Genomic DNA, 26,918 nt, shown 5'->3' with positions numbered 1-26,918 from the left:
GTGCACAGACCAGGATCATGGAGACTTGGAGGCCTGCATGCAGCCCACAGACCACCAGCTGGACAGTCCTGCAGTAATAAAACAATTTTATTGGCTCCTGGGACTTGAGACGATCTCATGAAAAATTATATCTGCGTGCTGTTTGCTAAAATGGGTCTTTCAGCTTCTTTTTTTTTTTTTGTTCTGCTGTGATGAGAAAGTAGGATTCTTGAAGATACAGTTACTGATTTCATCTGTTCTTTATATGTAAAGGTAGTATCAGGGACAAGTGTATTAGGTTGTTTTTATTAATAATAAAACTGGTTAAGACCTGCCATTACTAGAAAATAAATTCCCAGGAAAAGGTTCAGTATTTTGGTGCCAAAAAATGTCACTTATGTGGCCAGAAAACTGCCATTCAGGTTCATAGAGGGAAATAGAATCCTGCCCCTAGGGCAAAACCCATATATTGTATATCACTCATGTGAGGTCTGGTCTTCCTGTGTAGTATATAGATGATGCCCTACCTGCTGAGTCTCCATATCTTTATGGTCTCCATCCAAATGCTGAAATTGGGTTCTTAACTCAAACCTCGGAGAAACTCTTCCGCACTGTGTTAGAGATGCAACCTCATGACACAAATGTTGGTGAAGGAGGAGGAGCTACCAAGGAAGAGAAGGTAAGATAATGGAAAGAAATATTGTCTCTTTGGTAACTTTGTCTCATTTGCCCGCATATTAGTTTAACTCTATTTTCTCTCATGACCACTCTGATGACATAGCCTTTTTCTAGTGTATACACAGAACTGAAATGTTTGGATTTACATGGTTCAGAAAATCAGCATGATGCATTGTAATCAGATTATTGTGAATTTTCGGACAGTGTTTTTAACATGTCTCTGCAGTCCAATGTCTTAATTATCATCTTATGAGGTTGATGCAAATACACCTGACTGTGGCCACTACTGACTCTCAGCCATCAATCTCTCTGTACTTTCAGGATCACAGAATGTACCATACATAAAAAGCCAGACAAAATCTTTGGTAACCAGGATTCACCCACACCAGAGTACAGCTTCCTACCACTGCCTGGCCCCACCATTCTCAATAGCTTCCCTAAGGGCATAGCACTTTCTTACTTCCAGTTATGCTCAGTCAGTGTCGCTAAATGATAAGATGACCCCATTCCTCCCCAAACTACAATTTACACTTAAATTTCTTCTGATTTTGGGGAAAACATTCATGAGATTTACAACTAGGCAGTTTTCACTGGGCTTCTGATTTTGTAAAATTAAGTTCCAGACTTTGCACAGCACCTTGTTGATGAAAAAAATAGAGGACATAAAGGTGCATGTTTTCATATCAATGGAGGACAGAGGACAACCAGACTGTCCTCTATGATGGCCACCCTACTGGTAACTGATAACTTCACATCCTTAATAGGAACAATGCACTTTATTACCCCAGCAGCCATCCTTTTCCTCCTGGAGAATATCTTTTTTTGTTTAGCAGTACTATGACTTGGTTTGGCTTTATTTCTTTCTCTGAAGTGCCTGCAATGAGCTTCTGTCCTTTGCAGGATTAGCACACCAAAGACTTCAAAAGAAACTGGAAATAAAAGGAGACATCCACTGGGTTTTATTGACATGTTGGCAGTTGTTGTGGACAGACAGAAATTGTTGGCAAGAAATCTGTAGGCTGGTATGCGGATGGATTTGCTATTCAGCAAAGAATACTCTGGGATGAATTTCTTCAAGCCATGCTAACTTGAATTAATTCAAAAGCTCTCTGATGTTTTCTTTTATTATCAGGATCCTCAGCCTTTTCCCTTCCTTGTCTATATAATTTTTATTAGCTGCCTGGTTGCAGCTTTTTTTTTTTGTGAAGACTGAGCAACTCCTCCTCTGCGTGTTTTGTTAATAACTCACCCTGACTATTTAAGTTGACTCAGAAGTTTCTTAGTTCTTCTTTTCCTACCAATGTATGTATAGACCCCACTTCTTGCTGTCCTTAACTTCCATTGCCAGATATAACTCATTTTTATCTTTGCGTTCATGACAGTTTTTGCTCTTTGCTGGTATGCTTCCTTAGTGACCTGCTGACCTTCCATTGTTTGTATGTTTCCATTTTGATTTTGAAGCATCCAAGAAGCTTCTTTTGCAGCCATAATGGTCTCCTGCTGTTCTTGTGCTTCCATCGTGTCAGAGTAGCTTCTTTTTGAGCTTCCAGTACCATGTATTTTAGAAACTCTGATCCCTCCTGGGCTCCTTTATCTTTTGTCCTCTCATGGAACCTAATGTTTGCATAATTTTTTTAGCTCCTTGAAGTGTGCCTCATCCATATCTTCTTCCTGATGGTGTAACAGTCTCTTTTAGAAGGAACAGCCAGCCTTGTTGAGAGAGCCCAATAGTGGGACATTTGGAGAAGCAGGGACTGTCCCACTGGAAGCTGTAAGTTTCCAAAAGAGTAAGCAAGGGAGAGGAGGGAGCAAGAAGTGAGTAGAACAGGGTGCTGCAAGGACAGGATAAGCTGTGGGGCTTGGACCGGAGCAAAACAGGCTTCCCTCCTTGTGTCTGGGACACGGCAGAATGATTTGGCTTTGTTTGTTTGTTGGTTTATTTAAAAGATTGTGCTTTGCTTGGGCATGCTGGCTGAGGAGCTCCTCAGTGCCTGAACCCACTTACAGAATTTAGCAGGTTAAGCAACCTGCTGTAACGACCAGGATGTAAGTGGCCTTCTTGATTGCTTTAAAATCCTTTGAGATACAAATAAAATCAGTGAGAGTGCACCTATGCTCTGGAGTCCACTCTTGTAACCAATTTTTCTTCCCTTGCACCCAAGCATCTTTTAAAACTGCCTCTTTTAAAATGTTACACAGCACCCTTCCCAAGCTATCCAAACCCCTAGCCTGTCCTCCTTTTTTGTCTATCACTCAACTGGTTATACAGTTAAAGTCCCTAGCCACCACCCAGGCCTTTCCACTCACCACACGAATTGCCACTTTCCTAAAGAGCTGGCACCTGGGGTCTCTCCAGAGGTGTGTAGACATTAAAAAAAATTGTATTTCTGTTCCTCCATCCTCCTCCATCATGTGCAACAGTTTGCTACCAATCACTCCCTCCACTCTCACAATTTTCATCTCCCACCCTATTCCCATGCATACCCGACCCCCACGGGTGCCCTCCACCTTCACTTCAAAAGTGCTGTGATCACTCTCAAAAGTGCCGTGATCCAGGTTACTTGGCAGCCCACACTCTTGCCAGCAAAAAAGATCCGCATTCACATAGTCCAGGAAGATCTCTACCCAATCCCACAACTTCCAAGTGAAAACATTTCTCACATTAAACAGTGCCACTGCTAAAAATGCAGTAATGTTTGGGCCATCCTCCTCCTCCCTTAATCAGATTCCCATTGCCTCCTCAAAATGTTTGATTCTTTGTTTATCTAAAAACTTCTCCACTGCTTTACTGATCTCTTTCTTCAATATCTTTATCACCCATCTGATAGCGGGGGAAATCTGGATCCTCCCCAGATCCCCCTTCTGCTCCCCTATCTCAACTTCTCTTATGCTTCTTCCCTTTTTCACTCTTTTTATTAATCTTTCCTGCCAATTTCCCTTTCTTCTTCCTTCTCCTCTGACTCTCCCACTTCCTTTCCTTCCCCCTCCTGATCTTATTCACCTTCCTTCCTGGTTTCACTTCTGTTTTTCTACTCCCCCTATACCTTGTGTCCATCTCCTTCCCCAGTTGTTCTCTGCCTTGGGCCACCTCTTCTATGTTAATCTCAACGTCATCTCCCTCTTCCTCCCTCTCAGGTGTCCATTCCACCTCTTCTGGCTCTTCTTTCTTTCTTTCCTTTAATTCCTCTTCTTGTGCTGGTTTTGGGAGTCTTTTTTTTTACTTGAAAAGGACTTGGGCCATGTCCAAAATACATGCCCCTCCTTCCCACACAAATTCAAGTTCCTTTTCCCTGGCACTTCCCTGTCATGTGCCTCTTCTCCTCATGGTTAAAACAGATGGTTTGAAGGCAGTGGAGTGCCAGGTGGCTTGTCTCCTCACACTTGTTGAACACTATATGTTGCACAAAGTAAATCACATATCCAGGATGCATGCCTAATGTGATCACTGAGGGAAATTCTGGATTCCTCCTGTGTTCATGGGGTCTGCTTTCAGTAATACATTCACCCTCCATGCTCCTCTTCATATGCAAAAAACATCCTGTGGTTTGTCCACAAAATCCACCATCTCACAAGATGTGCTTAACCAGGTTTCCACATCTTCCAGGTGAACAAGATCATAGAGCATTCTGATTGTCACCACCCATTCTCTCACCATCTCTGAACCCGCAAGTGTATCCATTTTAATTCCAGTCTGTTTTTTTCCTCTCAGTATCTTTCTCAAAATTGTTCGTATGCCCTGGTATTGCTGAAGTTCAACTCCCACAGCTTGTTATTTTGAAGTGTTATCAAACTATTCAAAGCACCAGGCTGTACTTTCAGCACCCCAAGTACAATGTCATAGCAAAACTCGTACAGGGTCATCTGTGCTCTCTCAGTTGCTTCTGCTGCACCCAAGATTGCTTGTACCAGAACCTGTCATCCCCGACTCCTCACTGCTTTGGTCTGTCCTCTGCAAGCTGAAAAATCACTGTGTTCCAGTCATTTTCCGTCCTCTGTTTGCCATCTGTTGCTCACCAGGTGCAGTGGTCCATCCTCTGATTGCCATTGTCTGTTGGTCCACCACTGTTCTTTGTCCTCCATCTACCTAGCCTTCTTCCAATGTTGATTCTTGATTTGCCATTCATTATTATGGCCAGGGTCATTTGCTGCCATATCTTGTCCTCCGATTGCCCAGTTCACACCTATTATCGTGTACAAAACCACTGGATCTGCTCGCACCACATAGGTGTATGCAGATCCAGATGATCAGGATGTTCCTGCTGTCTCCTCCTCTGTCACCCCTTGCTGCAGCCAATTGGGAACCCTCCCCAGCATCTGTAAGTTCAGGTGTGCACCCAATCTCAGCTGACAAAAGGCAAGAAGTAATTCAGGGAGTATTTCCACAGCAGACCTTCCATAGAACTGTTGGTTTGTCTGCAATCTACTGCCAAAAGGGTAAATGGGGAGGCTGTTCTCTCCATCAGTCACTCTGGAGGCCCTAACAGTGGCCATCTAGTTCATTAGTTCAGAGCCCTAGGCAGGTTTGGCTAACTAACACATTAGCCCTGTTGGGCTGCCTGGCAGTGCTCCTGACACCCACTTCCAGGCATACCATAACACATTTCAAATAACATCAAAACTATTCTTTTCCACCTTTCCCTTCACCCAAATACATGCCAATCTGCTATGTTCTTCATTCTCTGCCAGAGAACAAGTGTATATATTTTTGACATATAATGTAATACTTTGTTCCCAAACTTATCTGCCCAAAATGAAGTATATCTCTTAATGTTAATGTTTCAGTTATGAGTTGTTTCAACAAGTCTCTGTAATACCAGTTAAATCATAGGCTATCTTTGCCAGCTAATCCTGCTTGTTCCTTATTTATAACTTGCATTTATATGTATGCCTCTAAAGTATTTCCCATTTTGACCTACTCATTTCTTTCTTTAATCCCTTTTTGCTATCATATGGCTTTTTAACCTTTCTGAGAATAGCCAAGTCTGGAATTCATTCTGCCTTTCAAAAGCAAGGTGTGTATTTTATTTCAGGGAATGTAGTATGTGAGAAAATATGGTAATGGAGCTCGTTTATCATTTCTGTGCACAAAGGGGAGACGGTTGGATTTTTCCAGTCATCATGCATATCAAGTTAACAGCAAAATAAGTCTTTTAGCTCCTTTGAGTATCTTTTCATTTGTAGGTTGCCATTTAACATTTCTAGAATTAAAATCTATACACTACTATTACAGAAGAATACAATTCCTATGTAATCCCCTGCATAAACTGCTCCATTTGATTTTTCTGTAATGTCCAAAACACAGGTGACACATAGTAGGGGTACCAGGGGGCATGTCCCCCCCACCCTGAGATTAGTCTTCACCAGCCAGGGAGTGGGGGGTAACAATCGGTGCCCCGCCCCCCCCCAGAATGTGGGACCAGCAAGAGAAGTGCCGCTGCTGGCAATCAGCCACTGGGGGAGACCCCCTCTCCCCTGGTCAGCGATTGGCTGCTGATGCCCCCGCAGAATCAGGAGGCACCAGTTGCCCATGGTCGAAAGAGTGGGAAAGGTGCAGTTCATGGGAGACGAGAGTTTTAGTTGAAACCTCTCCTTTTTTACACATGTAGAGAACAGGACAGAGCAATTTAGCTAGAAGGGTACAAGGGAAATGTGTAGTATTTACATAATACTCAGTGGGTATTTACATGATACTCAGTGGGTGCTTCTACATGAGATGCTTACTGCAGAGTAGCCTAATAACACTGCACAATTGCACAGTAGCGTGCTGTTAAAAACCATGCTAATACACTAATACAGTGTTATTAGGCCACTTCGAAGTAAGGGTAAAAAAAAAACCCAAAATGTGCTGAGGCGCTACTGCGCAGTAGCACAAGTTACTGCACATTGAAATAGTACTTGGTTAACCAAGCACTAAACCTAATGCACAGTAACTAGGGGGCATTAATGAATGTGTAGACACAACTAGTGACTGTTTCTGTTTACATTAGGGGCAGTATGCAGTATCCATACATTCATCCTCTTGATAGCTAATCAGAACTCAATTGAGAGAGACTATAAACATGGAAGCTGTGAACAGTTTTGTACACTTTAAGGCTGAAGATTCCTTGTCTTTCTGGGAGCCACAGAAAGAGTTAATTAGCTTGGGGATTATTTATTTTTGGGGAAACTTGAACTGTTTTTTGTTGAGTTTTTAGTATGTTGAATAGTAAATTGAGAGGCTTTTTGGTTTTGGCCATATTGGTCTAAGGACATAGACAGGCAAGGTTTTTTAAGCAGATGTGACATCTTTCATTAGACCAACTGAGTAGTTGGAACAAAGTTCTTTGTAAGCTCTTGGGCACAAAAATCTTTCTCCCTATCCTTCTTCAGGCATAAGGAGACTGCTGTTGTTTTGAGATCTCCGAGGAAATTGAGAGGCTGCCACTTTCCACAGGCTCTGGAAAGCCCACGTAGCACCTAGAGAAATGTCAATACCATACTATAGTAACTGAGAACTCAATGGCTATGAGAAGATCAAAATAGAATGTGTCTGTGTAATGGTGCACCACATTTTAGAAATGTCTGGGCATGTTGACACTTGCATATTTACTGCGCAATAACCAAAATTACTGCACAGTATAGGTGTGTGGTTACACGTGCATACCCATACTGCACAGTAAATATGGTGACTTAAGCCAATCTGTGAGTAAATTTGATACCTGCACCATGAAGATATGAAATTTACGTCTGCATAGTTACTGCGCAATAACGCACGTGTAGATGCCTTACTGCGCAGTAACACACCATTAATGCGCTTTAACACCTGCACATGTAGACACCAGCCTATTCCTGCTTATTGCACAGGAAATTTAAGTCGGCGTAAGTGCACGTGTAGATATGCCCTCTGTGTCACATTCAGAATTATAACTGCAATTCAGATGGACTTATGTAAGTTAGATTTATACTGGTTAGCTCAGATATTGCTAGCGGTGTAGCCAAGTCAGCAAACAGCTCAATACAAGCAGCAAAATCTTCCTGAGAAAGCAAGTAAATACTTGGGAAATAAGCCTGTGTGAAGCTCTATGATGCATTTGTTACTCTCTTATCTGTACATGAGCTAGTTAATTTACACATAAGCCAAAGCTACTCTTTAAACTTCTGTGTTTCCATCCCCTGAGAGTATGAAGTGATTCTCAGGCAGCGTGCTGGGACATATAAATTAAGTGGATAAGCACAGGCTCAGGCTTGCCTCTGCCTGAATGATTCCCCATCCGCACTTCCCAGCCTTTCTGCAAGGAGGTAAGCATAGTAATATATAAATTAGTTTTTGAAATTTGCTGCCACTCAATTCACAAAAGTTATAAAGGACAGCCTCAAGTCCAGTGAGAGGTGCCTCAAGTCCAAAAAGGCTGAGAACTGATAGTCTATGCACTGCAGTGTATGTAATAATAACCAAGTGGGAAAATCTGAATAAGGAATTCCAGTAGATTTACTGATAATAATTTTGCTTAAAAAGTTATTTAGGAGTATTCCAAATACCATTTGCAAATGTTTTTTAGCTGATTCTTTTTATGGTACTGGGACTGACCAGCAGTTGTCATTAATGCTTAAATTCCATATTTATCATGTCACAGCTCTGAAGTTCTATTTGAGGTAATGCTTTCCTATTAAAATCCCCAAAAAATAGAATTTGGGTTTGTGTTTCAACACACAGGCAAGTTGAGCAGGGAAGAAGTTGGTGAAATAGATCTGTGCATAAAATGTCCTCAGTTCCCCCTTTCCCCATGACACAAAGGCTCCTTGTACATGCCACAGGGGTTTAATTTGGTTTAGTTCTCCCTAAATTTAAACAGCAGGCTTTTAAAAACACCACTTCAATTTAGGGAGAATTAAACCAAACTAATAAGGGGCCCAATCCTTATTTGCCTCTTCGGCAGCAGTTGGGCAGGGGGCCAAGCCACTGGCTGGCTGAATGGTCCCTGAACTGCATGGGGAGGCGCTCAGGCAGCACCTACCCGCTGGCACCCAGCCCAGGCAGTCCCAGGGGGTGCCACAGCCATGGAGGAAAGCACCAGCCCCCCTGCAACTGCAGAGGCAAGCACCGGAGCCCTGCACAGCTCAGGCAGGCAGGCAGGCTCTGGGAAGAAAAAAAAATCAAGCTTGGTGCTATTTTCTTTCTTCAGTGCAGCATACCTGCATGGGCTGTCACTGGGTCCCACAGCTCCTGAGCTGCGTGGAGCCCACCAAGCCTTGTGCACTGTTGCACTTTGGTAGGTAGCAAAATAAAATACCTTGGAGGTGTTTTATCTTGCTACGTACCAAAGTCATTTAAAGCAGAATACACCGCCAAGCATGCAAACAGCAATGACATTAAAGAGGTGCAAAAGGGCATTTAATCCACTTTAAAGGCCAATTCTGTGGCATGTACAAAGGACCAAAAATCTCAGTCAATACATGTGAGATCCTCGATCTCATTCTGACCCACAAAAGTTCTTGATTTTTAGAACACAGAAATCTCTTATTGCTTTGGAGTTTTGCTGGTATATTTTCTGCTTAATTGTGAGAGATTTAGTGTCCTGTTCCTGAATCAAACTGTGTGGAAGAGGTATGGGAAGTATCTTGATTCATTATGTTCTCCCCACCCCCACTTCTCTTCTTGTATAGAATACAAAATTCAGCCTGAAATTCCATTTGAAAAAAATCACCTATTTTAATCACTAAAACATGAAAGAATTGCTTGCAAACTCCGAAGTCTTGGGTCACAGGTATTTGATTTTACCTTTATAGCACCTTTTATCATCTTACATTGATCTTCTCGCATTGCTCTGATCTTAGAAGAACCATCAATGCCAACTTGGATGGAAGGAGTGTATGATGTGGCGTGCTACATGGATATTTCTAAATCATCTTTTTAAAAAGTTCTTGTTTGACATTAAGGTTTATAAACATTTCAATTTTAGTTGGATGGATTAAGCTACTGTGGGAAGTTTCATACATGAGCTAGTAAGGCACTGATTTCTTTCAAATGCAGTAAGTATCCAGAGTTCTCTTCCAACAATCAGGTAACTATGGTAGAGGAAACAGTGAAAATCACTCACTGACTTCTCTCTTTTCTCTTTGATAAACAGGTAAAAGCTGCTCTGGATGAGATTCTAGAAAAACTGACTGATGAATTTAACATCCCAGAACTGATGGCAAAGGTTGAGGAGAGGACACCATATATTGTGGTTGCCTTCCAGGAATGTGAACTCATGAACAGCCTCACAAACGAGATAAAGCGATCACTTAAAGAACTAGATCTGGGACTGAAGGTAGGAGCTTTTTCTGATAAAGACTACAGCATTGTGAATCCCTCATGTGCACTAATGATTGAAAAGAAGACATGAGGGAATTAAAAATTGCCTTATTGTGTCTTAAACAGTTACATTTTGAAGCGTTGCTCAACAAATAGCATCTCCTACTGCAAAAGTATCATAATTCCATGAAAAAAATATTCACTAATGTTTTTCAAGTTCCATCTGGCTTTCTACCCTCTGCTATCAGCTCTTTGTGGAGCTAAAGTTGCACATAATAATGTCTAGTATAGGGAAGAAACATCAAGCACTTGTGGTGAATACCTTTTAATAATACAGCAGTGGTATATGCCAGAAAACTGAAAGATAGTATATTTGAAAGCAATGAAAGAAAATACTTTTTCACCAAACGGGGAAAATATTAATAATTTATTAAAAAAAAATCCACAAAAAATATCCACAGCATAATAACAAAGATTTTAAAAACAAGGGTTAAGGAAAGGTTATAAGCCCCTCCTTTTTGAGGGTAAAAGTAAATCTTTAGGAGGTAGGGATTAGGAGTGAACTTGTCCTATGATGATCTTGTTAAATTATATTCTTACAGCTTCTTGTGAGGCACTGGTCTGACCATCATAGCAAAGCCTTTTTTCCTGCGAGCTACTGCTATGGCAGGTGTTTGTGCAAAACCTTGAGGTAGCTGCACAGATGACAGAACAAAACCAGCTAGAATGCAAGTTGTTCTTTGAATAACATTTATGAGAGTAATGTGTTTTGGGACTGCACGTACTGGCAAGTACTGCACTCTGTATGTGGTCCATAGCAGGTAAATTCCATTTTAAGCAGACAGAAGGGTGGAAGGACTCCATAGTTTATGGAAACAGCCATGGCCTTCTACAGGTAATCAAGTCATACACAAAGCTATTGAGTTAATGTTCTTCCATTTTATATCTGTTCCCATCTCCCAACAGACATTCGGAGCAGTTAGTATAGTAGTACCATGTGCTGGGAAACAAGCAAGTGAAAGAACTGATGGATCTTACCCCGTCCATAAAAGCCCTGGTCAGTTCCCACTCCTGTTCAGATACAGAATTTTCCAAGAAAGAACAAGGTCAAAAACAGAACCCTACTTCAGATGAGTAGGGGGGCCCAAGTCTCACGGGAAAGCAGTTCTGCTCTTTGATCGAACAGAAGGTTATCAAGACACTTAAGTGCAACAACAAGGAGTCTGTGCCCCGCAGAGGGACTACTAGATACTCCTTACTTAGGGTGCCTACAGATGTTTAGGGGCCCTACTCTAACTCATGGTGCTTTACACAAAATGCCGTGGGTTAGAGCCCCGCCACCTCCGACCCAGCTGCTGCCTGCTCCTTCTCCCTCCCCCTCTTTCTCCCCACTGACAGCCCTGCAAGCATGAGCATAATTCTGCAAAGCAGGAAAAGTTAACCTTAGGGGGAACAGAAGTTCCCTAAGGTGGTCTGCTTTAAAGTGCCTTCATTAACACCTCATTTGACCAGGGTTAATTTTTCGCATGATCAGCCATTTTAAAAGCGCTCTTCAGCCATGTACATGTGTTGTGTCATGGTTGTAAAGTGCTTTCAGGGGGCTGATCACATGAAAAATGTAAGCACCCTTAGTCTGATTGCTTCTGGATCTGGCTCATGGAGCCACAGGGTTTTGCCAGTTTCCCATGCCAGCACCTGCACTGTGGCTAAGCAGCAAACAACTGTGCTGGTGATGAGCAGATTTAAGCTGTGCCTGTGCTGCCACTGCCACTGCCTCTCCCCATCCCACTACAAAACCCAAAAGCTCTCAAAAAGAATCATAGGACACTGGCTGTCCTCACTGGCCCTGTCACTCAACAGTGCTAATTAACTAATCAGAAAAGCCCTACCAACACGATTATGCTGCTTCCAGTTTAGGAGGCAGCCCACAGGAAGCAGCATAGCTTGTCTGATGGTACTACTACCAGGAATGGTAAGTTTACCACATAGGGCAAGGTATTTTATTGAATCCAGTCTCAGAAACTGGAAGAGGCAACAGGATTGAATTTTTGGTGGACACTTATCAATATGTCCAAATTAATGCATTTGATGATAGGCACACACAGATGTATTTAAACACCTGCAAACATGTTCTGATGTGCAGAAAAGAGGACCCGGAGTTTTGATTCTTCATTAAGTGAGTTAAGTGAATAAAAGGATTTTGTTTTCTAATTGTCTGTTAATTTAAAACACTCACTTGTATCTCTGATCATTACTCAGAGCCAGGCTAATATGACTCAGCTTCCAGACAGGGACGCTGCCAAGACAGGGATGCTGTCAAGACTGCTAGGCCAAACTGCACTCAGCGGTTTAGGCAGTATGTACAGTCTTGCAAGGATACTGGCCAGAGGCTTTCCTAAGACATCTGTCTCCATATCTTACCCAATGGATTGATTATTTCCTTCTTATAGATTGTGTCAGGATTTTTTTTTCTTTCTTTTTATTGGAAGATACAGATATATAGATATATTGATAGATACATATATATTTATATCTATATAACTATATATCTATATCTATCTATCTAGACAGATAGATAGATAGATATATCTATATCTATAGCGCTAGACAGATCGATATAGATATATATATAGATATCTATATATCTGTCGATACGTCTATATCTTCACATATAAATCTTCCAATATATCTATATCTAGATAGATAGATACACATTTTATTATTGCCTAATTTCTGCTCAAAGCCTTTGTAGTTTAGTTCAGGACCATCCTTGTCACAATTTCTGTATACTAGTAAGCAACTATATATATTTCTCAATATTAAATCTAATTGATGAATATTGACCCAGCTACAATAATATCATGCTTGGTTCTCAGAGATTGACACATTAAATCACTTCTGTTGACCTATCTCAAGAAACATAATTTCCTATTCAACTACCAGATGTCGGTAAATAAAGCAGAGCTGTTTAAAATAATTGGCAAGATAATTAATTATCAGCTCATTTTCAAATGGATTATGTATTCTGTGCAACTACTAACGGCATATAATTTTTTTTTTAGTCAAGAGAAAAAATATTAGATTTTTATCTGATGTCACCTAGGTTCTTGGACTTCTCACTTTTCTGCTTCTGTGAGCAGCAACCAAGGTACTAGGTCTAGGCCTTTCAGAGCACTGTATCTCACTTGGTGTGTCTACATGAGATGCTGACTGTGCAGTAGCCTGATACTACTGTGCAGTACTATCACATGGCAAAAATCATGCTAAGACACTACTGCACAGTAGTATTAGGTTACTGTGCAGTAGCATCACTTAAAATCCTATGACCCCAGCTGACTTCCTGCCCTTTGGGCAGGGGGCTGGACTCGATGATCTCCCGAGGTCCCTTCCAGCCCTGATGTCTATGAAATCTATGAAAAGGCATTTGCTGGAGCTACTATACAGTAACTCCAGTTACTGTGCATTTATTTAGTACTTGCTTATACAAGTACTAAATAAATGCATACTAACCACTGTGCGGTAGCATCTCGTGCACATGTGCCCACTGGGCGTGTCTACACCATAACCCTACAGCACCATTGTTACTGTGCTAATATTTAATACTTCTTTTTGGACCTCCTAAATGACAGTGCAGTAACAGCTTGTACTGTGCCATGCTGGCGATGCACAGTTATTTTTAGCCGCTACATTGTCATAGCACCTATATTGAGGGAGTGAGTTCTTACAGTGATGTAGTGGTGGCATCATTGTTTTTGCCCACAGATGCTATATTGCTATAGCACGTTGCTAAGGCAATGTAGCATCATGTGTAGGTGCGCCCACAGTGTCCAAATTTGCTGTTGGAATGGGAAAATAATCAAATAGGAATCTCAATCAGCCATGAGAAAATGTCTTAATCTGCCATAATGTGGTCTACTTTCTAAAACTGCTAACCCTTGATCTATCACCTATCCTCTTTATAACTAGCCATGTATTTAAAGACTGTGATTGAATCCCCCATCACTCTTCTCTTCTTTAGACTAAATAATTCCAGTTCTTGTGCCATAAATTACATTTCCCAGACCTCTGACAACTTTTTCACTCTGCTGGCCTCTTTCTAATTTGTGTACATCTTTCTTGAAGTATTAGGCCCAGTTAACCCTCTAGGTGAGGTCTCACCAGTGTTGAACAGAGTGGGAGAATTATGCCTTTGTTTTGCAAGTATTGCTTGTATTAATACAGGCCAGTATGTTATTGATCTTTTTTCCAACAAGGGCATACTGTCAATTGTTACTTAGTTTATTGTCCACTGTAACCCCCAAGTCCTTTTCTGCAGTAATATAGCCTAGCCAGTCATTCCCCAGCCTGTATTTGTGCATGTAATTGTTCTGTCATAAGTGCAGGACATTACACTTGTCTTGCTGAATTTCATTCAGTTGATTCTGGACATATCTGTAGCTTATCTGGATCCTAAACCTCGTATTCAAAACATCTGTACGTGCTTGATGTCATCTATAAATCCCAATGTGCACTCAATCCTTATCCTTGAAATCACAAATTAAGACATTAAGAAACACCAGATTTAGGACAGACCCCTGTGGAGAATCCCATATGATACCTCCTCCTAGAGAGGCATTCAGTGGCTGATATCTTCTTACTGTGCATGATGATCCCCCCACATAATATATCTGTCTTGCAGTATTCTCATCTAGTCTCCATTTCCTTAGCTTACTAATGACAATATATTGGGAAACAGTATCAAAAGCATTGAAAATCCAAGATATATCAAATTCACTGCTCTTCCCACCAGGGGTGGATTCGGGGCTGGGGAGGCAGGGCATAAGCAATGATGTGGTTGCACCTTCCTTTGATTCTTGCTCCATCCAAAATTTACACCCAACTGCCTGGGAGGGGCACTGGCATTTCTATTCAGGCAGTGCTGAGGAAGTCAATTAAATTTATGCCACTTGGCAGAAGGCAGGGTAGATTTTTACCTTATAGACTAACTAAATCAGAGAGATATATAGCATACATTTATGTGATCCCAAGGTCACTTCATCAGAAGATGTGAAAAATGCACAGAGCAGTGTATAAAATGAAGTGAGTGAATGAAGTGAGTGATTTGAATACAAAAGGAGGGAAAGGAAAGAAGTGAGAGAAAAGTGGAGACAGGGTCAGTGCTGGGATAGGTAAACAAGGAAGCAATAAATGTATAGGAGTAAAGGGGCCACAAAAACTAATCTAGGTAATCACATAAGAATCTGTAATCCCTGTTTAAACCATATTTGACACAGTCCAGTCTGTTTATGATTTCTTATTCTGTAATGTCCTGTTCTAAACAAATTGAATAATACGGCATTGGACCCCCTAGCATATTAATAAATATTCTTGTGCCTTATACGGCGCTCTACACCATCTGTACCCCCCTTTTCAAAATCCTAACTTCATGCCTTCCCCTCCCCTTACCCCCTCCCTCCCCCATCAAGATGATTAGGAATGACTTGTTCTTGATTAATCAGTATTGGTTGTTTCTGATCAGCTTGTTCTCTAAATAGATTCCTTGACATGCTCCATAATTTGATCTCTGTGGGTGGGTCCAGAAGAGTGTAAACATGCTTCTTGCAGCATCTGAAACTCCTTTGAGACGCTGCAAGACACACACTGGGAAAAAAAAAGTTCCCAGTGCTGCAGGTTCACAGCGTGGGCACAAACTTTGATACCTGGAGATCCAGGTATCAAAAAGTACCCTGGGGGAAAAAAGTGAGGCAACTGGATCAACCGGAGCTCAGGTCCTCCACAGAAACTCCCCGAGTGTCTCTATGGCTGACCCTTGCCCCAGTGCTGAAGCACACTGCCGTGTTGGGCAAGCAGTGGTGTAGGCTACAGGGACCTGGATCCAGGCTCCATGCCAGGAGAGTAGGGGGTGGGGGAAGCTGGAGGAAGGGGAAGGAGACCATGGGGGGGCCCCATCTGGCCCTAGCCGTGTCCTCTTGCTCTCCCAACTCCCTTTTCACTCCCTGGTCACTTTCCCAGCTCCCTGCTCATCCCCACAACCCCTTCTCCTTCCCCCAGCTCCCACTTCTAATGCCAGCCCCCCAATCACTCTTCCAGGCCCCCCAACCACTCCCCTGCCCCCCCCACACACACAACCTGCACTCACTGGCCACAGCAGCGGCTATCAGGGCTGCTTGGGGCCACATGGCACAGCCCTTCTGTGCAGCAGGGGGTAACGGGGCTTGGCCCTGGCCACCTGGCACCCCTGCTGCCACTGCCACATCATGTGGCTGCAGCCCAGCTTGGCAGGGTCATGCACAGAGCCACATGCTGTCTGGCAGCTTGGGGCCACTTGGGCTGAGTGGCACCAAGCCTAGGGTGACAGCCACAGCACAGCTGAGATGCCCAACAGCTCACAGCATCCTGACAAGCCAGGCTGCACCTGTGCAATGCAGCAGTGGCAGTGCAGGTGCCAGGCAGCCATGGCCAAGCCCCTCTTCCCCCTGCTGCCCCGCACTGCACTAAAGGGGTTGGGGGGGTGGGCTGTGCCACAAGCCCCTGAGTGCACCAATCACTGCTGCTGCTCTTGGTAAGCTGAGGGCAGTGCAGGAGGCTTTAGCCTGACAGGGAAGCGATTGGGAGGTGGGGGGCAGGAGCTGAGCTTAGGAGTGATCAGGAGGCTGGAGCCAAGCAGGGGAATCCCTGAATCATCTCCAGCTTTCCGATCACTGCCCCACTTGTCTCTATCCCACTGCTCATTTCCCTACTCGGCCTAGGGAAGCCTGCCAAGAACGAGCAGGAGGCTGGAGACGAGCAAGGGAATGAGCATGGGGCTGGAGATGAGCAGGGAACAAGAAGGGAAATAGAGACCAGTGGTGAAGCGAGCAGGAGGCTGGGGGGGCAGCAGAGGAGCCCTGGGCCCTGGGAGGGGTACTGTAGGGGGGGCCTGGGACCGTGCAGGCAGGAAAGTCCATGTGATGTGTTGCGGGGGGCTTCACTCTGTGGGGGGGCAGAGGACCCACCCTTCCTATGCAGCCCCACCACAGTCCCCCCACACCTACCCACACACTGACCCTCCCCCCACATCTCTCCACACCCACGTACATCTCCCCACCCCCCTTTCCACCCACCTGCTGCAAACCCCACGTGATAAGGAAACCAAATGCAAACATCAGTATGTATAGATATTTAGGATTTATGTTGTGTTACCACTTCCACAGCCTGTCAGCCCCCTCAAGGTCCTGGCCAGGCTTCAGAGATGGGCGTTGCAGTTTTTCTGGCCGCGATTGTACTGGGTCATTGCACAGGTCCTGAGCCTCCCCTTGTGAGAGGGTGGCCAGGACCTGGTTTGCCTGTGCAGCCAGATCATGACATTCCACCTGCAGGCCCTGCAGTAACTGCTATATGGTATCAGTAGCCACATGGCATGGAGCCACCTGGGGGGCACCTTCCTCCGCCACTTCCGGTGGCTCCGGTATGACTGGCAGCTCCTCAACCTGCAGGGCTTCTCCCTGCAGGACTTGTAAGGGCTGCCAGAGATCTACTAGGACCTTCTCTGGGCTTGGAAGCTGGTCTCTGCCTCCAGGTCCCCTGCGACACTCAGCCAAGGTGCTGACCTGGTCATCAAGCCCTTCCTCTGCAACCCCCAGCTGGAGGTACCAATGGTGGAAGCACCCCAAGTGTGTCAGAGCCTGGTTCTGGTGGTGTCACCCATATTGGAGACCTCCCAGACTATAATAGATGGGGGTGGGTGGACCCTGCTTGCACTAGCCTAGTGCATGGGTTTACCCATGATGCGTGTGACCTGTCACCTAGTCCAGGAGGTAAAATCTGCCTTACCTCCCAACAGCCTTGCCTTTGTTGATGGTGCCCACCCCCCATGTCCTCCAGCCCATCAGAGTTAGTTGTGGGGCTGGTGCCTTCTCCAGCCTTGTGGCACTCCCCAGTCCACTACCTGAACTGGCTGAAGGACACCAAAACAATCCGCTTCTCCACCGTCCATCACTGCCACCTCTATATTCTCATGCACTGCACGATCCACCATCACATCCTTGTGTCCCATCCAGAAACTAAGTTGTGAAACCTGTTCAGTGAGGGCATAATTGGGGAGTGCCCCAGTGGCTGAGCCTGTACTTCACCCTCATCTCATGAGCCACTGGAGACCAGCGTTCCCTCTAAGGTGTAGTGGTCCATGAGTGTGCTGCATCGGTCCGTGAGCCTCTTAGAGGGAACACTGATAGCTACTGATGCCCCTTTCCTCCAAGAATGTGTTCAATCCCTTCATGAATCTGGCTGAACTCTAGTTTCCACTGTATCTGGTGGCAACGAATTCCCCACTTTAATAACACAGTGGGTGAAAAAGAACTGTCTTATGCTCGTTTAAAATTTACTATCTGGTAATTTCATTTTGTGACCTCCACTTCTTCGCTGATGAAAGCTAGCCAATAATAAATCCCTATTGACTTTACCTTCACCATTTTGTTTTTTGTAAATCCCTCTCATGTCCCCTCTCAAGCATCTGTTTTCTAAACTGAACACACCTGGCCTTGTTAGTATCTCTTCATCAGGAAGCCCCTCCACACCTCTGCCCTTCTCTAGCTCTTCTGTATCCTTTTGGAGGCATGGGGACCAGAATTGGGCATGGTACTTAATGTGTGGACACACCGTGGATTAACAAAGGGGCATGGAGATACTTTCATAATACTCTCAGCAATCTCTCCCCCATTTTAGGCCCAGATGGTCCACAGATAATTATGTCTCTAATAAGGGAATCTTTATGTTTCCAAAATTACATGCGATTGCCAATGCTTTTAGCTGTCACATAATTAGTTATTCCTCCTTTTGGGTCCTGATTCTAGATTGAAAAAATAAAGTAGTATCTTTTGCAATTGCAGTACCCCTGCAACTGGTGTTCCAACCTGCAGAGTTGTTACACAAGGGAGCTACTGGGGGGCAGCCAGCACCAGGCTGTCTGTGCAGAAGGGCCTGATAGCAGCACCAGGTTGACTGCACCTTGATCCCGCCTGCCTATCCTTGTCCCATGCAAAGATCAGGGTCCAGGCTGGGCCACGTGCCCTCATTTGGCTGCCTGTGCCATGCATCTGGAGGAGCTGCTGGGCTCTGGGCCAGGTCATGGGGCAATCAGAGCCCAGTAGCTCATCCAGGGGCATGGTGCAGGGAGAGCTGGGGAGGGGAATACGCTTCCCCTCCCCTGCGGTGCGCACAGTGGTGGGAGCCACAGCCGCCCACCCACACCCCTGGATGAACTGCCAGGCTCCAATTGCCCCAGCCTGGCTGGGGCCCCATTCACAGTGAATGAGCCCCCGGCTGGGCCAAGTCGTGGGACAATCCCCACAGTGCAGGAGAGAGTGGGGCAGTGCCCTGCCCCTACCACACTCTCTCTGTGGGAGGTCTCAATCTGCCCGCCCTGCCCCCCCACCCAGTGAAACTTACCTGCCTTCGGCTAGGATCCTAGCTGGGAGTGTGTGGGTATCTCAGTGTGCCTGCCCCTCCCCTCTCCTGCAGCAGCTTTTGGCTGGGTTGGAGTGGGTGCGTGGCATTAAAAAGTTACTGCGTGGCAAAAAAATTCCTTGTTCATCACTACACATGTGCGCAGCTCAGGGGGAACCTTGCTGGGGACCTCAGCTGGTGGCTCCTCCATGGAGCCATCACCATGGGCATGTATGTGGCAAGCTTTACCAATACCCCAGTCTCCTGCCTCTTTTTCGGGCAGAGGGAAATTTGGGCACACATGAAGCTCGAGTCCACCAGGCTGCAGCCCCTCCACCTCTGGAACCTCCTTCTGAGGTTCTGGATGGATCTTACCCCCCCACCTTTTTATTTTTGGGCACCCCATCCACAGTCCTACCAAGTACCAGGACCTCTTGGTCAATCTCCTCCTGGCCCTGGCCAAGTGGGCCCTGTACAGGACCAGGAAGGAGGCTTTCTCCAAAACAGATTTTGCTGAAGTGAAACAGGACAGTGATCCAAAACACCAAAATGAATCACTGTCCTCTGAAATAGCTGAATCCAAAACCAAATGGAAACACAGCCGTTTCACACAGCCCTTATGGCACAGTAAGTTTACTACCCATAATAACAAGTACCAAATGCACCGTAATAGGTGCTATTGTGCATTAGCCCAATGGACACTTTTTTTGTGATCTTAATGTGCAGGAGCTCACAATACTGAGGAGACAGACCTTAGACATGGAATGAAGAAACTCTGGACAGAAAAAACAACTTCTTTCAATTGGCTGAAGGCTTTTCAAAGCCTTTGAAATATAATGTTACCACAGAGTGTCAGGAAATATTGTATCTATGTTCTCGGTGGAGCTCTGGCTTTTTACCGGTCATATTGAAGACTGGTGGAGCCTGAGAACATGATTAATACAATTGCTTGTAGGAGCTCCAAGGGGAATGGAGTATGCTCAGTACAGATAGGATCTTCATAGAATTACAGATGTAGGCTCGGAAGGAACCTTGTAGATCTTCTAGTCTGAACCCCTGCCCTGGGCAGGAGAAAAACCTGGGCTCAAATGACCCCCACCAGGTAAATGTCAAGCCTCCTCTTACAGACCCCCAGAGTAGGAGCCATCACCACGTCCCTTGGAAGTTGGTTCCAGATCCTAGCCGCCCTGGCTGTGAAGTGCCTTCTAATGTCTAGTCTAAACCTACTCTCTAGCAACTTATGGCCGTTATTCCTTGTTACTCTGGGAGGCGCTCAGGGGAACAAGGTCTCTCCCAAACCCTTCTGGTCCTCCCTAGTAAGTTTATAGATGGCCACAAGGTTCCCCCTCAGCCTTCTCTTGTGAAGGGTGAACAGGTTAAGGTCCCGTAGCCTCTCCTCATAGGGTCTGCCCTGCTGTCCGCGGATCATGAAAGTGGCCCTCCTTTGGACCCTCTCAATGCTGTCCACATCCTTCCTGAAGTGCAGCGCCCAGAACTGGACACAGTATTTCAGCTGCGGCCTGACCAGTGTCACACAGAGGAGAAGGATCACCTCCTTGGCCCTGCTAGTGATGCATCTGTGGATGCACAACAAAGTACAGTTAGCCCTACTGAACGTGTTCTCGCATTGTCAGCCAGTGTTCATCTTGGAGTCAATAATGACTCCAAGATCTCTTTCTGCCACCGTGCTTTCAAGAAGGGAGTTCCCCAACCTATGGGTATGCTGCTGGTTCCTACTGCCCAAGTGCAGCACCCTGCGCTTGTCAGTATTGACTCCCATCCTATTTTCATTTGCCCACCCCTGTAACCTGTCCAGGTCCTGCTGTAATCTGGCCTTCCCTTCTAGCATGCCCACCTCATCCCAAATCTTGGTATCATCTGTGAATTTAAACAGGCTGCTCTTCACCCCATCATCCAAGTCGCTAATAAAGAAATTGAACTGAAATTGAGATTTTAGCTGTCAAAATTCTAACCAACTCTATTAAGTGTATAAGTTGGCTAGATTTTGGATGGATTTACATAGAGCAAACACAGAGAACCTTTTTGACTTCAAAGCTGTTTCTGAAGGCACTGAAGCCCTTTGAAGAAACAGTTGGAATTTTTTTAACATTAATAGAATAACACATTTTCCCCAAAACTCATTCTCATCAATTGGTCAGCTGTTCCCAATTAAACTCTCCAAAACAATTCAGCCTGAGGCAGAAAGAAAATGTAAGTTAAAGTTTGACAAAGTGATAAACAATTAAAAATATCTCCTTATATGGAAAATACTAATTAACTAGAGCCAATGCTGGCACCCTTACCTTAATTTTGTAAAACACCTCTAATTATTCAGAAAAGGGTGTTACAGGAATAGAGTGACTAAAAATGAACAATTGGAATCTTGGGGCCGAATCCTGTTTCACTTACATAACCCAAATGGCTTTTCTGCACTTTGCATTTAATATTCATTGGATAAAATTGATAATAGTGGGATAACTTTGACCCCCATAGGTCTAGAAACCAGGGCCAGAACCTAAGGCAATTACTTTTCCAGGGTAGTGTCCATCTCACTGAGCCACATTTCTCCCTTTCTCTTGGCTCTACATATTTTCCCCTCTAGATGTCTGGGGACAGGTTCAAGAGCAGAGAAGGTGAGCAGTTTGGACATTCTTCTGCAGTTTCTGATTTAACTTGTTGTGCAAAGTGGCCATTGCCCAGTATTAAGCAGCTACCATATTCCACCACAAAAATGAGAACATTTTGTTGCTCTGCCTTTGTTTATTATTACCATCTTCTTTCTGGTACTTCTCCAGGGGGAGCTGACCATGACTGGTGATATGGAGAACTTGCAGAATGCCATCTTCCTGGACACGGTGCCTGAGTCTTGGACTAAGAGGGCTTATCCTTCTATGGCTGGCTTGGCTAGCTGGTTTGCTGACCTTCTCAACCGCATCAAGGAGCTTGAGACATGGACAGGAGACTTCTTCTTGCCCTCTGTAGTGTGGCTAGCAGGATTCTTCAACCCTCAGTCTTTCTTGACAGCCATCATGCAGTCCATGGCCCGAAAGAATGAGTGGCCTTTGGATAAAATGGCCCTGCAATGTGACATGACAAAGAAGAACAAGGAGGATTTCAGCAACCCTCCTCGTGAAGGGGCCTATATACATGGCTTATTCATGGAGGGTGCACGCTGGGATATACAGGTAAACCCACTAGTATCTTATTTAAAAAAACAAGGCATTGAGGCTTACTGTCTGCTTGCTTGGGAAAAGATGGACACAAGGGTGACCAACGTTCTTTATCAGGTAGCAGGTGTCAATATTTCCCCTAGGCCTTGTGATATCAGTGAATGGATAGATACCATAAAGTTTCCTTGAAATCATGATATCCTTGCATGTATTGATATTACAGAGTCTGCAGGAACATAATGTCACTATATGCTTGGGACCAGATTTTATTCCAACTATTAGATGCATACATGCCTAAGAGTGATTCTTTTTAGCCTTGTTCAACTCTATGAAAAAATACTGAATTCAAAAGGTAGGTGAGTTCTCGTTGTCTCTGCAATTTTTTGACTCATTGGGTGCATCTACATGAGATGCTTTACTCGAGGCTAGAGCTAATGACTACGCAGTAAGTATCACCATCTACACATGCAAATGTTTTGTACGCAGTAATTGGCTCTAAGTGGGAGTAAATTTGCTACCTGCAAATGTAAGTAGCAAACTAACTCTCAATTACTTACTGCACAGAAGTAAGCATGTGGACACCTGACCAGGAGCACGTTTACTTCTGTTAAGCTGGGCACAAGGGGGCGGGACATTGCTCCCTGACCCTGGGAGCTGCCTGCTGCTGGGGCAGGCTCTGCCACTGGAGCGATCGCAGGGCCAGGGCTGGGAGGTCCTTATCTCCCAGCCCAGGCCTGTGACTGAAGAGCTGGGGATGGGAGATAAGGATCTGCTTCCACGTCCCTGCACACGTAGACACATGCCTGGGAGAGTTTACTCTTGAGTACTTAACTGTAGAGTAAACTGCTCCCAGGTTAATTGCACATGTAGATGCACCTAGCCTTAAGGATCAAATAACAATATGTTATAAAAACAGATGCATTAATGGATTTTCAGGGACTTAAGCATGGTGAAACAAAGTCACAGTTAAGTGTCTAAGTCCACTTAAGCCTCTGACACAGGGGTGGACAATAATATTGGCTAGAGGGCCCCTTAAAGAGTTTTGGTGAGCTCTTGGTGGGGGATGGGCTCTGTGGGCTAGGCTTAGGGGGTTGGGGGCACGGGTAGTTTTCTCCTAGTTTGTCTTGGTTGTGGGTCATGGTACAGAAGGGGCAGATGTATAGAAGAAGTGAACAGAAGACTCTGGTGCTGGTGTTACCACAAGGGCTTCAGCTTCTTCGACCATAGTACACACTTCAGAGACCACAGCCTGTTGGGAAGGAACAGTATCCACCTCACGCTGAAGGGGAAGGAGCTTTTCTCAGCTAGAATGACAGACCTCCTATATAGGACTTTAAACTGGGCCAGGTCATGCAGACAGGCAGACAACTAGTAGTACAATCCCAAGAAATGACAACCAGGGAACAACAGGAAGCATATTCTGACACCAGTCTAAGGACAGGATTTTCTACAGCACACCAGGAAGCCCAGGACCTCTAATAGCAGGCTTAGTTGCCTGTACACAAATGCCAGAGCATGGGGAATAAGCAGGAGGAACTGGCCCTCCTGCTAACCAACAAGCAATACAATCTCATAGGGATTATAGAGACCTGGTGGGACTCCACCTATGATTGGACCACAGGTATAGAGGGCTACACTTTGCATAGAAGAGATCATGTTGGGAAGAAGGGTGGGGAAGTTGCTCTCTACATGAAGGAAGAGTACACCTACCTAAAAGCAGAGATTGGCAATAAAGGGCAACTTGAAACTCTCTGGGTCAAGATATGAGGAGAGCATGGAGAAGGGGATTTGACTGTAGGAGTTTACCACAGACTTCCAAACCAAGAGGAAGAACTCAACCAGGAATTCTCTAGAGAACTGGCAGAGACTGCATGCTCTTGGAGCATGGTCACCATGGATGACTTCAACTACCCATGAGATGAGCACTGAGCAAGAGCTTCCACACTTGCACTGAAGAGCTCTATCTGACTCAAGAAGTCTAAGGGCTGACCAGGAGTAAGGCAATCCTTGACTTGGTTCTGGCTAAAGGGGATGATCTAGCGAGCATCCTGAGGACTGAAGGGAAACTAGGCGACAGTGACCATGAGATGATCATTTACTCCATCCACCATAAGACAGGGAAACTAGTCAGTAGGGTAGAAACCCTTGATTTTAGGAAAGATGAATTCCACAGGCTTAGGAGATTGATTGGTGAGGCTCTGCAGGACCATGGTCCACTTGGGAAGAGCACAAGAAGGGTGGTCGTTCCTCAAGGAAGCAATCCTAGGAGCACAACAGAAGTCCATTCCTTTTCATAAGAAAGGCAGCAAAAGGGTTGGGAGACCTCTTGGCTCAACAGGGAAGTCATGGACCTCCTGATATTGAAAAGAGAAGCTTATAAGGCATGAAAACCAGAAATTACCACCAAAGAGGAGTACACAGCAATAGCCCATACCTGTAGGAAATGGATTAGAAAAGCAAAAGCAGAAACCAAATTCAAATTGGCAACTGGAATCAAGGACAACAAAAAGTCCTTCTTTAGGTATGTAGGAAGTCAGAAAAAATAAGAGAAACATAGAGACCCTGATGAACAAAATGGGACAGCTGATAACCAACACTTAGGAGAAAACCAAACTCCTAAACAAATACTTTGCATTGGTATTCCACCAGTCCCCAGGTATTAGCCTGCTTGACAGGATACAAGATGATCAAGGTGCGGGTGATCACCCTCCCATAGTTAGTCAAGAACTTGTGGAGGAACACCTAGAGAGGCTGAATATCTACAAGTCAGCAGGACCAAATGAACTACACCCAAGAGTGCTAAAAGAACCAACCGACATCATCACATGACCCATGGCAAAGCTATTTGAGGACTCATGGCACTTGGGAGAGGTCCCAGAAGACTGGAAGAGGGCCAATGTGTTGCCTATCTTCAAGAAAGGGAGAAAGGAGGACCCAGGGAATTATAAGCCAATCAGTATGACCTCAATCCCTGGTAAAATAATGGAAAAAAATATCAAAGAATTCATTATTGATAGGCTAACAGAAGGCAGTATTCTAAAGGACAGCCAACATGGCTTCACTGCAGGTAGGTCATGCCTGACCAACTTCATTTCCTTCTAAGATCAGGTAACTCACCACCTGGATAAGGGAAATGAGGTTCATGTCATATACTTGGACTTCAAAAAGGCCTTTGATTTAGTTTCCCACAATGTCCTCATAGTAAAATTAGGAAAATACAGCCTTGACTACTTTATGGTCTGGTGGCTAGGTAACTGGCTCTGAGGTAGGACCCAGGGAATATTAATAGACATAACTGAGTCAACATTGCGGGAGATGACCAGTAGTGTCCCTCAGGGGTCAGTACTCAGACCACTACCTTTCAACATGTTCATCTATGATTTGGATTCAGGTATTAAAAGCATACTGGCAAAGTTCATGAATGACACCAAATTATGTGGGAGTATGGTCACGCTCAGGGACAGGCTAGTGATACAGGCTGACCTGGACAGGCTTGCAAGGTGGGCGAATCATAACCTGATGATGTTAAACATGGAGAAATGTAATGTGCTCCATCTGGGGAGAAATAATCCGCGACACACTTACAGGCTTGGCAGTGCTATGCTTGCCACCACCACAACTGAAAGAGACCTGGGGCTCGTGATAGAATACAGAATGAACATGAGCCACCAATATAATGCCGTAGCTGGCAGAATGAATCAAACACTGGCATGCATTTACTGATGCATCTCAAGCAAGACTAAGGATGTCATCCTCGCACTCTACTTGGCCTTGGTGAGATCACTGCTGGTGTATTGCATCCAGTTCTGGGCCCTGCAGTTCAGGAAGGATGTGGAGAAGCTTGAGAGAGTCCAAAGGAAGGCCATGAACATGATTAGCGGTCTAGAGAGTAGGTCATATGAGGAGAGGTTGAAAAACATGGGACTGTTCAGCCTGGAGAAAAAAAAAAAAGACTTAGAGGGGACTTGGTGGCAGCCTATAAGTATATAAGGGGCATACATCAGGGCCTCGGGGAGCATCTGTTTACCAAGGCACCCCAGGGGAAGACAAGAAACAATGGGCACAAACTGATTGAAGATTGCTTCAAATTGGACATAAGGAAAAACTTCTTTACAATTTAGGTGCCAACAGACTCCAGGTAATCTAGTTTGTAAAACAAGGTGATCAGGAACAGTCAGCATGGATTCAGTGGGCACATCCTGATGAGCAGGAATGAGTAGTATGTGGTGCCGCAGACCCATCTGTGGCACAGCACACCACATGAGCCACACATGCAGGCATGCCCTGTGCTGCTAATTTTCAGCGCAGGGTTGGGGGTTTACACCAGGAGATCCTGATGCTAAAAAAAAATGTGTAAAAAAAGCAGAGTGGTGCACATGGCAGCAGTGTGCGCT

General features: G+C 44.8%; 1 protein-coding gene across 1 annotated transcript in view; it reads left to right on the top strand.

Moving 5' to 3' along the window:
• The window catches only part of DNAH9 (dynein axonemal heavy chain 9), a 480,799-nt gene that overhangs the window by 439,653 nt on the left and 14,228 nt on the right, over positions 1 to 26,918 (top strand). Inside the window, exons 66-68 of the mRNA XM_090059292.1 lie at positions 488 to 658; positions 9,765 to 9,947; positions 22,150 to 22,539. Coding sequence (XP_089915418.1) covers positions 488 to 658; positions 9,765 to 9,947; positions 22,150 to 22,539 — 744 coding nt within the window. The remainder of the gene's footprint in view (positions 1 to 487; positions 659 to 9,764; positions 9,948 to 22,149; positions 22,540 to 26,918) is intronic.

This window comes from Crocodylus siamensis, chromosome 8 (assembly GCF_052110815.1).
Source record: "Crocodylus siamensis isolate JL-2025a chromosome 8, ASM5211081v1, whole genome shotgun sequence".
NCBI classification, from domain to species: Eukaryota; Metazoa; Chordata; order Crocodylia; family Crocodylidae; genus Crocodylus; species Crocodylus siamensis.
This window is presented reverse-complemented; position numbering and strand designations above follow the sequence as displayed.